The sequence below is a fragment of the Athene noctua genome, chromosome 38, assembly GCF_965140245.1.
Source record: "Athene noctua chromosome 38, bAthNoc1.hap1.1, whole genome shotgun sequence".
NCBI lineage: Eukaryota > Metazoa > Chordata > Aves > Strigiformes > Strigidae > Athene > Athene noctua.
The window spans coordinates 447,709-460,453 of record NC_134074.1 but is presented as its reverse complement, the minus strand read 5'-3'; the positions used below and the strand labels follow the sequence as shown (position 1 = coordinate 460,453).

At 45.8% G+C, this 12,745-nt stretch overlaps 1 protein-coding gene across 1 annotated transcript in view; it reads left to right on the top strand.

Annotated features, from left to right (window-relative positions):
- Positions 1 to 12,745, top strand: part of CHD8 (chromodomain helicase DNA binding protein 8) — a 60,243-nt gene that overhangs the window by 36,276 nt on the left and 11,222 nt on the right. Inside the window, exons 22-27 of the mRNA XM_074931039.1 lie at positions 1,618 to 1,774; positions 4,364 to 4,453; positions 7,405 to 7,508; positions 7,662 to 7,776; positions 10,143 to 10,218; positions 10,346 to 10,400. Coding sequence (XP_074787140.1) covers positions 1,618 to 1,774; positions 4,364 to 4,453; positions 7,405 to 7,508; positions 7,662 to 7,776; positions 10,143 to 10,218; positions 10,346 to 10,400 — 597 coding nt within the window. The remainder of the gene's footprint in view (positions 1 to 1,617; positions 1,775 to 4,363; positions 4,454 to 7,404; positions 7,509 to 7,661; positions 7,777 to 10,142; positions 10,219 to 10,345; positions 10,401 to 12,745) is intronic.

Below are 12,745 nucleotides of genomic sequence, written 5' to 3'. Positions count from 1 at the left end.
TTTAGTTTATTTAAAATTTAGTTTATTTAAAATTTAGTTTATTTAAAATTTAGTTTATTTAAAATTTAGTTTATTTAAAATTTAGTTTATTTAAAATTTAGTTTATTTAAAATTTAGTTTATTTAAAATTTAGTTTATTTAAAATTTAGTTTATTTAAAAAAATCTAATTATTCAATTTATTTTTTAAAACTTTTAATTTTTTTAAAATTCAGTTTATTTAAAATTTAGTTTATTTAAAATTTAGTTTATTTAAAATTTAGTTTATTTAAAAAAATCTAATTATTCAATTTATTTTTTAAAACTTTTAATTTTTTTAAAATTCAGTTTATTTAAAATTTAGTTTATTTAAAATTTAGTTTATTTAAAATTTAGTTTATTTAAAAAAATCTAATTATTCAATTTATTTTTTAAAACTTTTAATTTTTTTAAAATTCAGTTTATTTTAAAAAATTATAATTATTCAACTCATTTTTTTTTAAATTTTAAAGTTTATTTAAAAAATTTAAAATTATTCAATTTATTTTTTATTTTAATTTTTTAAAATTCAAAGTTTATTTTAAAAGTCTAGAATGATTCCATTTATTTTTAAAATTTTTAAAATTTTTTTTAAAATTTTGGATTATTTTTAAAACTTGAAGCTTATTTTAAAAAATTTACTATGATTCCATTTATTTTATTAAAATTTTCAATTTTTTTTGAAATTTTAAGTTTATTTAAAATTTTGAAATTATTCCTTTTATTAAAACTTTTAAATTTTTTAGAATTTTAAGTTTATTTAAAAAATTAAAAACGGTTCCATTTACTTCATTAAAATTTTCAAACACTTTAAAATTTTAAGTTTATTTATTGAAAAAATTAAGAATGATTCCATTTCTTTCATTAAAATTTTCAAATTATTTAGAATTTTAAGCTTATTTATTTAAAAAATTAAAAACGGTTCCATTTACTTCATTAAAATTTTCAAACGCTTTAAAATTTTAAGTTTATTTATTGAAAAAATTAAGAATGATTCCATTTCTTTCATTAAAATTTTCAAATTATTTAGAATTTCAAGCTTATTTATTTAAAAAATTAAAAACGGTTCCATTTACTTCATTAAAATTTTCAAACGCTTGAAAATTTTAAGTTTATTTATTGAAAAAATTAAGAATGATTCCATTTCTTTCATTAAAATTTTCAAATTATTTAGAATTTTAAGCTTATTTATTTAAAAAATTAAAAACGGTTCCATTTACTTCATTAAAATTTTCAAACGCTTTAAAATTTTAAGTTTATTTATTGAAAAAATTAAGAATGATTCCATTTCTTTCATTAAAATTTTCAAATTATTTAGAATTTTAAGCTTATTTATTTAAAAAATTAAAAACGGTTCCATTTACTTCATTAAAATTTTCAAACGCTTTAAAATTTTAAGTTTATTTATTGAAAAAATTAAGAATGATTCCATTTCTTTCATTAAAATTTTCACATTTTTTGAAAACTTCCCCTCCGCGGATGAAAGCTCTAAGACGACTCCGTTCCTTGTTTGAACCCTTAATTCCCGATGTGCTCCGCGGGCGCGGCCGGGCGTGGCCGGGCGTGGCCGCGCCCTGACGCGAGGCCTCCTCCCGCCGCAGGGCTGTCTCTCCCGGTGCCGCGGGGCCGCAAGGGCAGACGGGCGAAGGCGCCGGGCGCCTCGGGCCCGCCCAGGGCCGAGTGGATCCGCCGCTACGACCCCGAGGCGCTGCTGCAGGACGAGAGCTACCGCCGCCACCTCCAGCACCACTGCAACAAGTGCGGGCCGCGCGCGCGAGTCCCGCTCGGGGGGGGGCCTTAAACGGGCCTCGGGGGGGCCTTAAACGGGCCTCGGGGGGGCCTTAAACGGGCCTGGGGGGGCCTTAAACGGGCTCGGGGGGCCTTAAACGGCCTCGGGGGGCCTTTAAACGGCCTCGGGGGGGCCTTAAACGGCCTCGGGGGGGCCTTTAAACGGCCTCGGGGGGCCTTAAACGGGCCTGGGGGCCTTTAAACGGGCCTGGGGGCCTTTAAACGGGCCTCGGGGGCCTTTAAATGGGCCTCGGGGGGCCTTAAACGGCCTCGGGGGGGCCTTAAACGGGCCTGGGGGCCTTTAAACGGCCTCGGGGGGGGCCTTAAACGGGCCTCGGGGGGCCTTTAAACGGCCTCGGGGGGCCTTTAAACGGCCTCGGGGGGGGCCTTAAACGGGCCTCGGGGGGCCTTAAACGGGCCTGGGGGGCTTTAAACGGGCCTGGGGGGGCTTTAAACGGGCCTGGGGGGGCTTTAAACGGGCCTCGGGGGGCCTTAAACGGGCCTGGGGGGGCTTTAAACGGCCTCGGGGGCCTTAAACGGGCCTGGGGGGTTTCTTTAAATCTTCTGGTGTTTTTTTGTTTAAATATTCAGGTATTTTATTTAAAACTTCTCCTTTTTTTTTTGAATTTAAATGTTGTGGTTTTTTAATTGAAATTTTCTGCTGGTTTTTTATTTAAATCTCGTGGGTTTTTATTTAAATATTCTCGGGTTTTTATTCAAATATTTTCGGGTTTTTAATTCAAATATTCTTGGGTTTTTATTCAAATATTGTCGGTGGTTTTATTCAAATATTTTTGGGTTTTTATTCAAATATTTTTGGGTTTTTATTCAAATATTCTCGGGTTTTTATTCAAATATTCTCGGGTTTTTATTCAAATATTCTCGGGTTTTTATTCAAATATTTTTGGGTTTTTATTCAAATATTTTTGGGTTTTTATTCAAATATTTTCGGGTTTTTATTCAAATATTCTCGGGTTTTTATTCAAATATTCTCGGGTTTTTATTCAAATATTTTCGGGTTTTTATTCAAATATTCTCGGGTTTTTATTCAAATGTTCTCGGGTTTTTATTAAAATATTTTCGGGGTTTTATTCAAATATTTTTGGGTTTTTATTCAAATATTTTTGGGTTTTTATTCAAATATTTTTGGGTTTTTATTCAAATATTTTTGGGTTTTTATTCAAATATTTTTGGGTTTTTATTCAAATATTCTCAGGTTTTTATTCAAATATTCTCGGGGTTTTTATTCAAATATTTTTGGGTTTTCAAATATTTTCGGGTTTTTATTCAAATATTCTCGGGTTTTTATTCAAATATTCTCGGGTTTTTATTCAAATATTTTCGGGTTTTTTTATTCAAATATTTTCGGGTTTTTTTATTCAAATATTTTCGGGTTTTTTTATTCAAATATTTTCGGGTTTTTTTATTCAAATATTTTCGGGTTTTTTTATTCAAATATTTTCGGGTTTTTTTATTCAAATATTTTCGGGTTTTTTTATTCAAATATTTTCGGGTTTTTTTATTCAAATATTTTTGGGTTTTTTTATTCAAATATTTTTGGGTTTTTTTATTCAAATATTTTCGTGTTTTTTTATTCAAATGTTCTCGGTTTTTTTTTCAAATATTTTCGGGTTTTTTTATTTAAATCTCCTTGTGTTTTCTAATTTCAACCTTCTCTTTTTTTTAAGTCTCATGTTTTTTTATTTAAATCTTCTCATGTTTTTTTATTTAAATATTCAGGTTTTTTATTTAAATCTCGCGATTTTTTTTGTTTAAATCTCGCGGTTTTTTGTTTAAATCTCCTCGCGGTTTTTTGTTTAAATCTTCTCGCGGTTTTTTGTTTAAATCTTCTCGCGGTTTTTTGTTTAAATCTTCTCGCGGTTTTTTGTTTAAATCTTCTCGCGGTTTTTTGTTTAAATCTCATGGGGTTTTTTTAAATCTCCTGGCGTTTTTTTTAAATCTCGTTTTTTGTTTAAATTTTTTTTTTGAATCTCGTTTTTTGTTTAAATTTTTTTTTTTGAATCTCGTTTTTTGTTTAAATTTTTTTTTTTAAATCTCGTTTTTTGTTTAACTTTTTTTTTTAAATCTCGTTTTTTGTTTAAATTTTTTTTTTAAATCTCGTTTTTTGTTTAAATTTTTTTTTTAAATCTCGTTTTTTGTTTAAATTTTTTTTTTAAATCTCGTTTTTTGTTTAAATTTTTTTTTTTAAATCTTCTCTGTTTTTTTTTAAATCGTCTCGCGTTTTTTTTTAAATCTTCTCTGGTTTTTTTTAAATCGTCTCGTGTTTTTTTTTAAATCTTCTCTGTTTTTTTTTAAATCGTCTCGCGTTTTTTTTTAAATCTCTGGTTTTTTTTTAAATCGTCTCGCGTTTTTTTTTAAATAATCTTTTTTTTCTAATCCTATTCTTTTTAATTTTTTTTTTTATTTTTCTCGTGCGGTTCTTTTTTTTTTTTTTTTTTTTTTTTTTTTAAAATCTTCTCGGTGTTGTGTTTTGGTTTTTTTTTTTTAATTTTTTTTTTTTTAAATTTTTTTTTCTGACGTTGACTTCTCTTCTCCCAGGGTTCTCCTGCGGGTGAGGATGCTCTACTACCTGCGCCAGGAGGTGATTGGTGACCAGGCTGAGAAGGTCCTGGCGGGGGCGCTGGCTGGGTGAGTCTGGAGAAGTTTTTTCCGGAGGTTCCACGGAGCTTCGCAGAGTTGGGGGGGGGGGGGGTGTGATTTGGGGTGCTCCGGAACATCTCGGGGGGCTTTTGAGGGGCTCTAAGATCTCCTTGGGGCGCTCCAGATCTTCTTCGGGGTGGTTTGAGCTGCCCCAAGACCGCTTTGGGGTAACTTGGGGTCCTCCAAGACCTCTTTGAGGTTCTCCAAGACCTCTTTGGGGTGTCTTGGGGTCCTCCAAGACCTCTTTGGGGTGTCTTGGGGTGCTCTAGACCCTTTTGGGGGATCCTTGAGGTTCTCCAAGACCTCTTGAGTGTTTTGGGGTCCTCCAAGACTTCTTTGGGGTATCTTGGGGTGCTCCAAGAACCTCTTTGAGGTTCTCCAAGACATCTTGAGTGTCTTGGGGTGCTCCAAGATGGTTTTGGGATGTCTTGGGGTGCTCCAAGACCCTTTTGGGGGATCCTTGAGGTTCTCCAAGACCTCTTGAGTGTTTTGGGGTCCTCCAAGATCTCTTTGGGGTATCTTGGGGTGCCTCAAGACCCTCTTTGAGGTTCTCCAAGACCTTCTTGAGGTTCTCCAAGACCTCTTGAGTGTTTTGGGGTCCTCCAAGCCCGCCTTGGGGTGTCTTGGGGTTCTCCAAGACCCAACTTGAGGTTCTCCAAGATCTCTTGACTGTCTTGGGGTCCTCCAAGACCTCTTTGGTGGATCTTGGCGTGCTCCAAGACCTCTTTGAGGTTCTCCAAGACCTCTTTGGGGGCGTCTTGGGGTGCTCTAGACCCTTTTGGGGGATCCTTGAGGTTCTCCAAGACTTTTTGACTGTTTTGGGGTCCTCCAAGATGTCTTTGGGGTGTCTTGGGGTCCTCTAAGACCTCTTTGAGGTCCTCCAAGACCTCTTTGGGGTATCTTGGGGTTCTCCAAGACCTTCTTGAGGTTCTCCAGGACCTCTTGAGTGTTTTGGGGTCCTCCAAGCCCGCCTTGGGGTGTCTTGGGGTTCTCCAAGACCCAACTTGAGGTCCTCCAAGACCTCTTTGGTGGATCTTGGGGTCCTCCAAGACCTCTTTGGTGGATCTTGGGGTCCTCCAAGACCTCTTTGGTGGATCTTGGGGTCCTCCAAGACCTCTTTGGTGGATCTTGGGGTCCTCCAAGACCTCTTTGGTGGATCTTGGGGTCCTCCAAGACCTCTTTGGTGGATCTTGGGGTCCTCCAAGACCTCTTTGGTGGATCTTGGGGTCCTCCAAGACCTCTTTGGTGGATCTTGGGGTGCTCTAGACCCTTTTGGGGGATCCTTGAGGTTCTCCAAGACCTCTTGAGTGTTTTGGGGTCCTCCAAGCCCGCCTTGGGGTGTCTTGGGGTTCTCCAAGACCCAACTTGAGGTCCTCCAAGACCTCTTTGGTGGATCTTGGGGTCCTCCAAGACCGCTTTGGGGTGTCTTGGGGTCCTCCAAGACCTCTTTGAGGTCCTCCAAGACCTCTTTGGGGTGTCTTGGGGTGCTCTAGACCCTTTTGGGGGATCCTTGAGGTTCTCCAAGACCTATTGAGTGTGTTGGGGTCCTCCAAGATCTCTTTGGGGTATCTTGGGGTGCCTCAAGACCCTCTTTGAGGTTCTCCAAGACCTTCTTGAGGTTCTCCAGGACCTCTTGAGTGTTTTGGGGTCCTCCAAGCCCGCCTTGGGGTGTCTTGGGGTTCTCCAAGACCCAACTTGAGGTTCTCCAAGATCTCTTGACTGTCTTGGGGTCCTCCAAGACCTCTTTGGTGGATCTTGGCGTGCTCCAAGACCTCTTTGAGGTTCTCCAAGACCTCTTTGGGGGCGTCTTGGGGTGCTCTAGACCCTTTTGGGGGATCCTTGAGGTTCTCCAAGACTTTTTGACTGTTTTGGGGTCCTCCAAGATGTCTTTGGGGTGTCTTGGGGTCCTCTAAGACCTCTTTGAGGTCCTCCAAGACCTCTTTGGGGTATCTTGGGGTTCTCCAAGACCTTCTTTGAGGTTCTCCAAGACCTTCTTTGAGGTTCTCCAAGACCTTCTTTGAGGTTCTCCAAGACCTTCTTGAGGTTCTCCAGGACCTCTTGAGTGTTTTGGGGTCCTCCAAGCCCGCCTTGGGGTGTCTTGGGGTTCTCCAAGACCCAACTTGAGGTTCTCCAAGATCTCTTGACTGTCTTGGGGTCCTCCAAGACCTCTTTGGTGGATCTTGGGGTGCTCCAAGACCTCTTTGAGGTTCTCCAAGACCTCTTTGGGGGCGTCTTGGGGTGCTCTAGACCCTTTTGGGGGATCCTTGAGGTTCTCCAAGACTTTTTGACTGTTTTGGGGTCCTCCAAGATGTCTTTGGGGTGTCTTGGGGTCCTCTAAGACCTCTTTGAGGTACTCCAAGCCCGCCTTGGGGTGTCTTGGGGTTCTCCAAGACCCAACTTGAGGTTCTCCAAGATCTCTTGACTATCTTGGGGTGCTCCAAGACCTCTTTGAGGTTCTCCAAGACCTCTTTGGAGCGTCTTGGGGTGCTCTAGACCCTTTTGGGGGATCCTTGAGGTTCTCCAAGACCTCTTGAGTGTTTTGGGGTCCTCCAAGCCCGCCTTGGGGTGTCTTGGGGTTCTCCAAGACCCAACTTGAGGTCCTCCAAGACCTCTTTGGTGGATCTTGGGGTCCTCCAAGACCTCTTTGAGGTTCTCCAAGACTTCTTTGGGGCGTCTTGGGGTGCTCTAGACCCTTTTGGGGGATCCTTGAGGTTCTCCAAGACCATTTGAGTGTGTTGGGGTCCTCCAAGCCCGCCTTGGGGTGTCTTGTGGTTCTCCAAACCCCAACTTGAGGTCCTCCAAGACCTCTTCGACCTCCTCCAACCTCTCCTTGTGCTCCCCCCCTCCCCGATTCCGTACTCTTACCATAAGTCGGGGTCTTCTTTTTTTTTTTTTTTTGGGGGGGGTGTCACCCCCTCGATCTCCCCCCAAAAAACCAGCGACGTCGACATCTGGTTCCCACTGGTGGAGCAACTGGAGGTGCCGACCTCGTGGTGGGACGCCGAAGCCGACAAATCCCTCCTCATCGGCGTCTTCAAACACGGTGAGACCCCGGCGGGGCTGGGAGAGAGGGGTGTGCGTGTAAAAAATAATCAAAAAAAAACCATTTTTGGGCCGAAATCCGCCAGAATTAGACCCGTGACGGGGTCGTACCCCTTTATTTTTTTTTATCGTGGGGTTTTTTGGGGCGAAAAAGGCTACGAAAAGTACAACACGATGCGCGCCGACCCCGCGCTCTGCTTCTTGGAGAAGGCCGGCCGCCCCGACGAGAAGGCGATCGCTGCCGAACAGCGCCTGGATGTCGGCGAAGGGTGAGTTTTGGGGGACCCCCAGCCCTGAATTTGGGGGGTTCCGGATCTTTATTGGGGAGTTTCGACCCTTTTTTGGGGGGTTTCGACCCTTTTTTTAAGGGTTTGACCCTTTTTTTGGGGGTTTTGACCCTTTTTTGGGGGGTTTCGACCCTTTTTTGGGGGGTTCTGACCGTTTTGGGGGACGGCTTCTACCCCTTTTTGGGGTGCCCCGGCTCCTCTTTGGGGTGTTTTGGGGTGCCCCAGACCCTTTTTGGGGTGCCCCGGCCTCTCTTTTGGGGTGTGTTGGGGTGCCCCGGCCCCTCTTTGGGGTGTTTTGGGGTGCCCCAGTCCTCTTCGGGGTGTTTTGGGGTGCCCCAGTCCCTTTTTGGGGTGCCCCGGCCCCTCTTTGGGGTGTTTTGGGGTGCCCCAGCCTCTTTTTGGGGTGCCCCAGTCCTCTTTGGGGTGTTTTGGGGTGCCCCAGCCTCTTTGGGGTGTTTTGGGGTGCCCCGGCCCCTCTTTGGGGTGTTTTGGGGTGCCCCAGTCCTCTTTGGGGTGTTTTGGGGTGCCCCAGCCTCTTTTTGGGGTGCCCCGGCCCCTCTTTGGGGTGTTTTGGTGTGCCCTAGTCCCTCTTTGGGGTGTTTTGGGGTGCCCCGCCTTCTCTTCGGGGTGTTTTGGGGTGCCCCGGCCCCTCTTTGGGGTGTTTTGGTGTGCCCCAGTCCCTCTTCGGGGTGTTTTGGGGTGCCCCGGCCCCTCTTTGGGGTTTTTTGGGGTGCCCCAGTCCCGTTTTGGGGTGCCCCGGCCCCTCTTTGGGGTGTTTTGGGGTGCCCCAGCCTCACTTTAGGAGATTTGGGGGTTCTCCAGCTTCTTTTGGGGTACCCCAACCCATTTTTGGGGTGTTTAGGGCTGTTTTGGGGGACTTCAGCCCCATTTTGGGATGTTTTGGGGTGCCCCCATCTCCTCTTTAGGAGATTTTGGGGTTCCCCATCCCCTTTTTGGGGTGTTTTGGCCCTTTTTAGGGTTCCCCATCCCAGTTTCGGGGTATTTTGGCCTGTTTTGGGGTGCCCCATCCCCTTTTTGGGGTGCCCCATCCCCTTTTTGGGGTGCCCCATCCCGTTTTTGGGGTATTTTGGCCTGTTTTTGGGGTGCTTTATCCCTTTTTAGGGCTCCCCATACCCTTTTTGGGGTGTTTCATCCCTTTTTGGGGTGTTTCATCCCTTTTTGGGGTGCTTTATCCCTTTTTGGGGTGTTTTATCCCTTTTTTTGGGTGTTTTACCCCTTTTTAGGGCTCCCCATCCCCTTTTTGGGGTGCTTTATCCCTTTTTGGGGTGCTTTATCCCTTTTTGGGGTGTTTTATCCCGTTTTTGGGGTGTTTTATCCCGTTTTTGGGGTTCTTTATCCCGTTTTTGGGGTTCTTTATCCCTTTTTAGGGCTCCCCATACCCTTTTTGGGGTGTTTTATCCCTTTTTGGGGTGTTTTATCCCTTTTTTTGGGTGTTTTACCCCTTTTTAGGGCTCCCCATCCCCTTTTTGGGGTGCTTTATCCCTTTTTGGGGTGCTTTATCCCTTTTTGGGGTGCTTTATCCCTTTTTGGGGTGCTTTATCCCTTTTTAGGGCTCCCCATACCCTTTTTGGGGTGTTTTATCCCGTTTTTGGGGTTCTTTATCCCGTTTTTGGGGTTCTTTATCCCTTTTTTAGGGCTCCCCATACCCTTTTTGGGGTGTTTTATCCCTTTTTGGGGTGTTTTATCCCTTTTTGGGGTGTTTTATCCCTTTTTTTGGGTGTTTTACCCCTTTTTAGGGCTCCCCATCCCCTTTTTAGGGCTCCCCATCCCCTTTTTAGGGCTCCCCATCCCCTTTTTAGGGCTCCCCATCCCCTTTTTGGGGTGCTTTATCCCTTTTTGGGGTGCTTTATCCCTTTTTGGGGTGCCCCGTCCTTTTTTTTGGGGTACTTTGTCCTGTTTTGGGGTTCCCCATCCCCTTTTTGGGGTCTTTTACCCTTTTTTAGAGTCCCCCAAACCCCTTTTTGGAACTTTCCCCTCACCCTTTTTTTTTTTTTTTTTTTTTTTTCCGCCCCCCCCTGCTTCTCCCTCCATTTCCGGGACCGTCCCCCCTTTTTTTTTAATTTCGGGGACCCCCCTCCTTTAATTTCGGGGTGTGTGTGTGTGTGTGTCCCCCCCAAAAAAATATAAATTTTGGGGTGCCGGTGATGACCACGCCATGCTAATACCGACCGGCTGCAGGGCCGGGCTGAGTTGAACCTCAAAAGTCTGAGTCACCCCTTTATTTTTGGGGGTTTGGGGGGGGATTATTTTTACCCCAGGGAGGGTTTAAAATTTGGGGGGACCCCCCCCGAACCCCATTTTTTTCATTTTTTCCCTCGATTTCCCAGCGTGGATTTCGATAAAGATTGCGAAGACCCCGAGTACAAACCCCTCGCCGGGACGGCTAAAGAAACGGACGAAGAGGTAAAAAAAAAAAAATTGGGGGGCCCCCCCCCCTTATCTATAGGTTCTCACCCCCTATAGAACCCCCCCTAAAATTTGGGGGGCCCTAGGGGTACCCTAAAACCTTCCCCCCCCCCCTTAATTCTAGGCCGACCCCTTGATGCTGCTGGACGAGGAGATCTCGGTGGTGGACGGGGATGAAGGTAAAAAATTTGGGGGGGCTGGAGAGAGGGGGGGGGGGGGGTGTTTGGGGGGTCCCCTATAGGGGGTTCGGTAGGGTCCTGCCCCATAGGGGACCCCCAAAAGATGTGTAGGGATCCCTAAAATATTTAGAGGGGCCTTGGGAGATGTGGGGGACCCCCAAAATGTCTGTAGGGACCCCTGGAGATATAGGGGACCCCCAAAATGTCTGTAGGGACCCCTGGAGATATAGGGGACCCCCAAAATGTCTATAGGGACCCTAAGAGATATATGGGACCCCCAAAATGTGTATAGGGACCCCCAAAATGTCTATAGGGACCCCCAAAATGTGTATAGGGACCCCAAGAGATCTATAGGGACCTCAGGAGATATGTGGGACCCCCAAAATATCTATAGGGACCCCAAGAGATATATGGGACCCCCAAAATGTCTATAGGGACCCCCAAAATGTCTATAGGGACCCCCAAAATGTCTATAGGGACCCCAAGAAGGTCTATAGGGACCCCAAGAGATATATGGGACCCCCAAAATATCTATAGGGACCCCAGGAGATATATGGGACCCCCAAAATGTCTATAGGGACCCCAAGAAGGTCTATAGGGACCCCAGGAGATATGTGGGCCCCCCAAAATATCTATAGGGACCCCCAAAATGTCTATAGGGACCCCCAAAATGTCTATAGGGACCCCAAGAGATCTATAGGGACCTCAGGAGATATGTGGGACCCCAAGAAGGTCTATAGGGACCCCAAGAAGGTCTATAGGGACCCCAAGAGATCTATAGGGACCCCCAAAATGTCTATAGGGACCCCAGGAGATATGTGGGCCCCCCAAAATATTTATAGGGACCCCAAGAGATATATGGGACCCCAAAATGTCTATAGGGACCCCCAAAATGTCTATAGGGACCCCAAGAAGGTCTATAGGGGACCCCAAGAAGGTCTATAGGGACCACAAGAGACATATGGGACCCCCAAAATGTCTGTGGGACCCCCAAAATATCTATAGGGACCCCAAGAAGGTCTATAGGGACCCCCAAAATGTCTATAGGGACCCCATGAGATATAGGGGACCCCCAAAATGTCTATAGGGACCCCAAAAATACCTATAGGGACCCCAGGACATATATGGGACCCCAAGAAGGTCTATAGGGACCCCAAGAGACATATGGGACCCCCAAAATATCTATAGGGACCCTAAAAGGTCTGTGGGACCCCCAAAATACCAATAGGGACCCCAAGAAGGTCTATAGGGACCCTAAAAGGTCTGTGGGACCCCCAAAATATCTATAGGGGCCCCAAAAATATTGTAGAGACTCCAAAATGTCTATAGGGACCCCTAAAATATTTGCAGGGACCCCAAGAAGGACTATAGGGACCCCAAAAAACACACGTAGGGACCCCCGGAGTGTCTATAGGGACCCTGAAAGGTCTGTGGGACCCCCACAATATCTGTATGGACCCCGAGAAGATGTGTAGGGACCCCAAGAAACCCACGGGGACCCCCAAGCGACCCCTAGGGACCCCCAAGAAACTTCCAGTGACCCCCAGGAGACCCATAGGGACCCCCAAGCGACCCGTAGGGTTCCCCTAGAGACCCCCAGAGACCTATACGGCCCCCCTAGAGACCCCCAGAGACCTATATGGCCCCCCCAGAGACCCCCAGAGACCCATACGCCCCCCCCAGAGACCCCCAGAGACCCATACGCCCCCCCCAGAGACCCCCAAAGACCCATACGCCCCCCCCAGAGACCCCCAGAGACCCATACGCCCCCCCCAGAGACCCCCAGAGACCCATACGCCCCCCCCAGAGACCCCCAGAGACCCATATGCCCCCCCCAGAGACCCCCAGAGACCCATACGCCCCCCCCAGAGACCCCTAGAGACCCCCAGAGACCCATACGGCCCCCCTAGAGACCCCCAGAGACCCATACGCCCCCCCCAGAGACCCCCAGAGACCCATACGGCCCCCCTAGAGACCCCCAGAGACCCATACGCCCCCCCCAGAGACCCCCAGAGACCCCCAGAGACCCATACGGCCCCCCTAGAGACCCCCAGAGACCCATAGGGACCCCCCAGAGACCCCCAGAGACCCATACACCCCCCCCAGAGACCCCCAGAGACCCCCAGAGACCCATACGGCCCCCCCAGAGACCCCCAGAGACCCATACGCCCCCCCAGAGACCCCCAGAGACCCATACACCCCCCCCAGAGACCCCCAGAGACCCATACGCCCCCCCCAGAGACCCCCAGAGACCCATACGCCCCCCCAGAGACCCCCAGAGACCCATACACCCCCCCCAGAGACCCCCAGAGACCCCCAGAGACCCATACGCCCCCCCCAGAGAC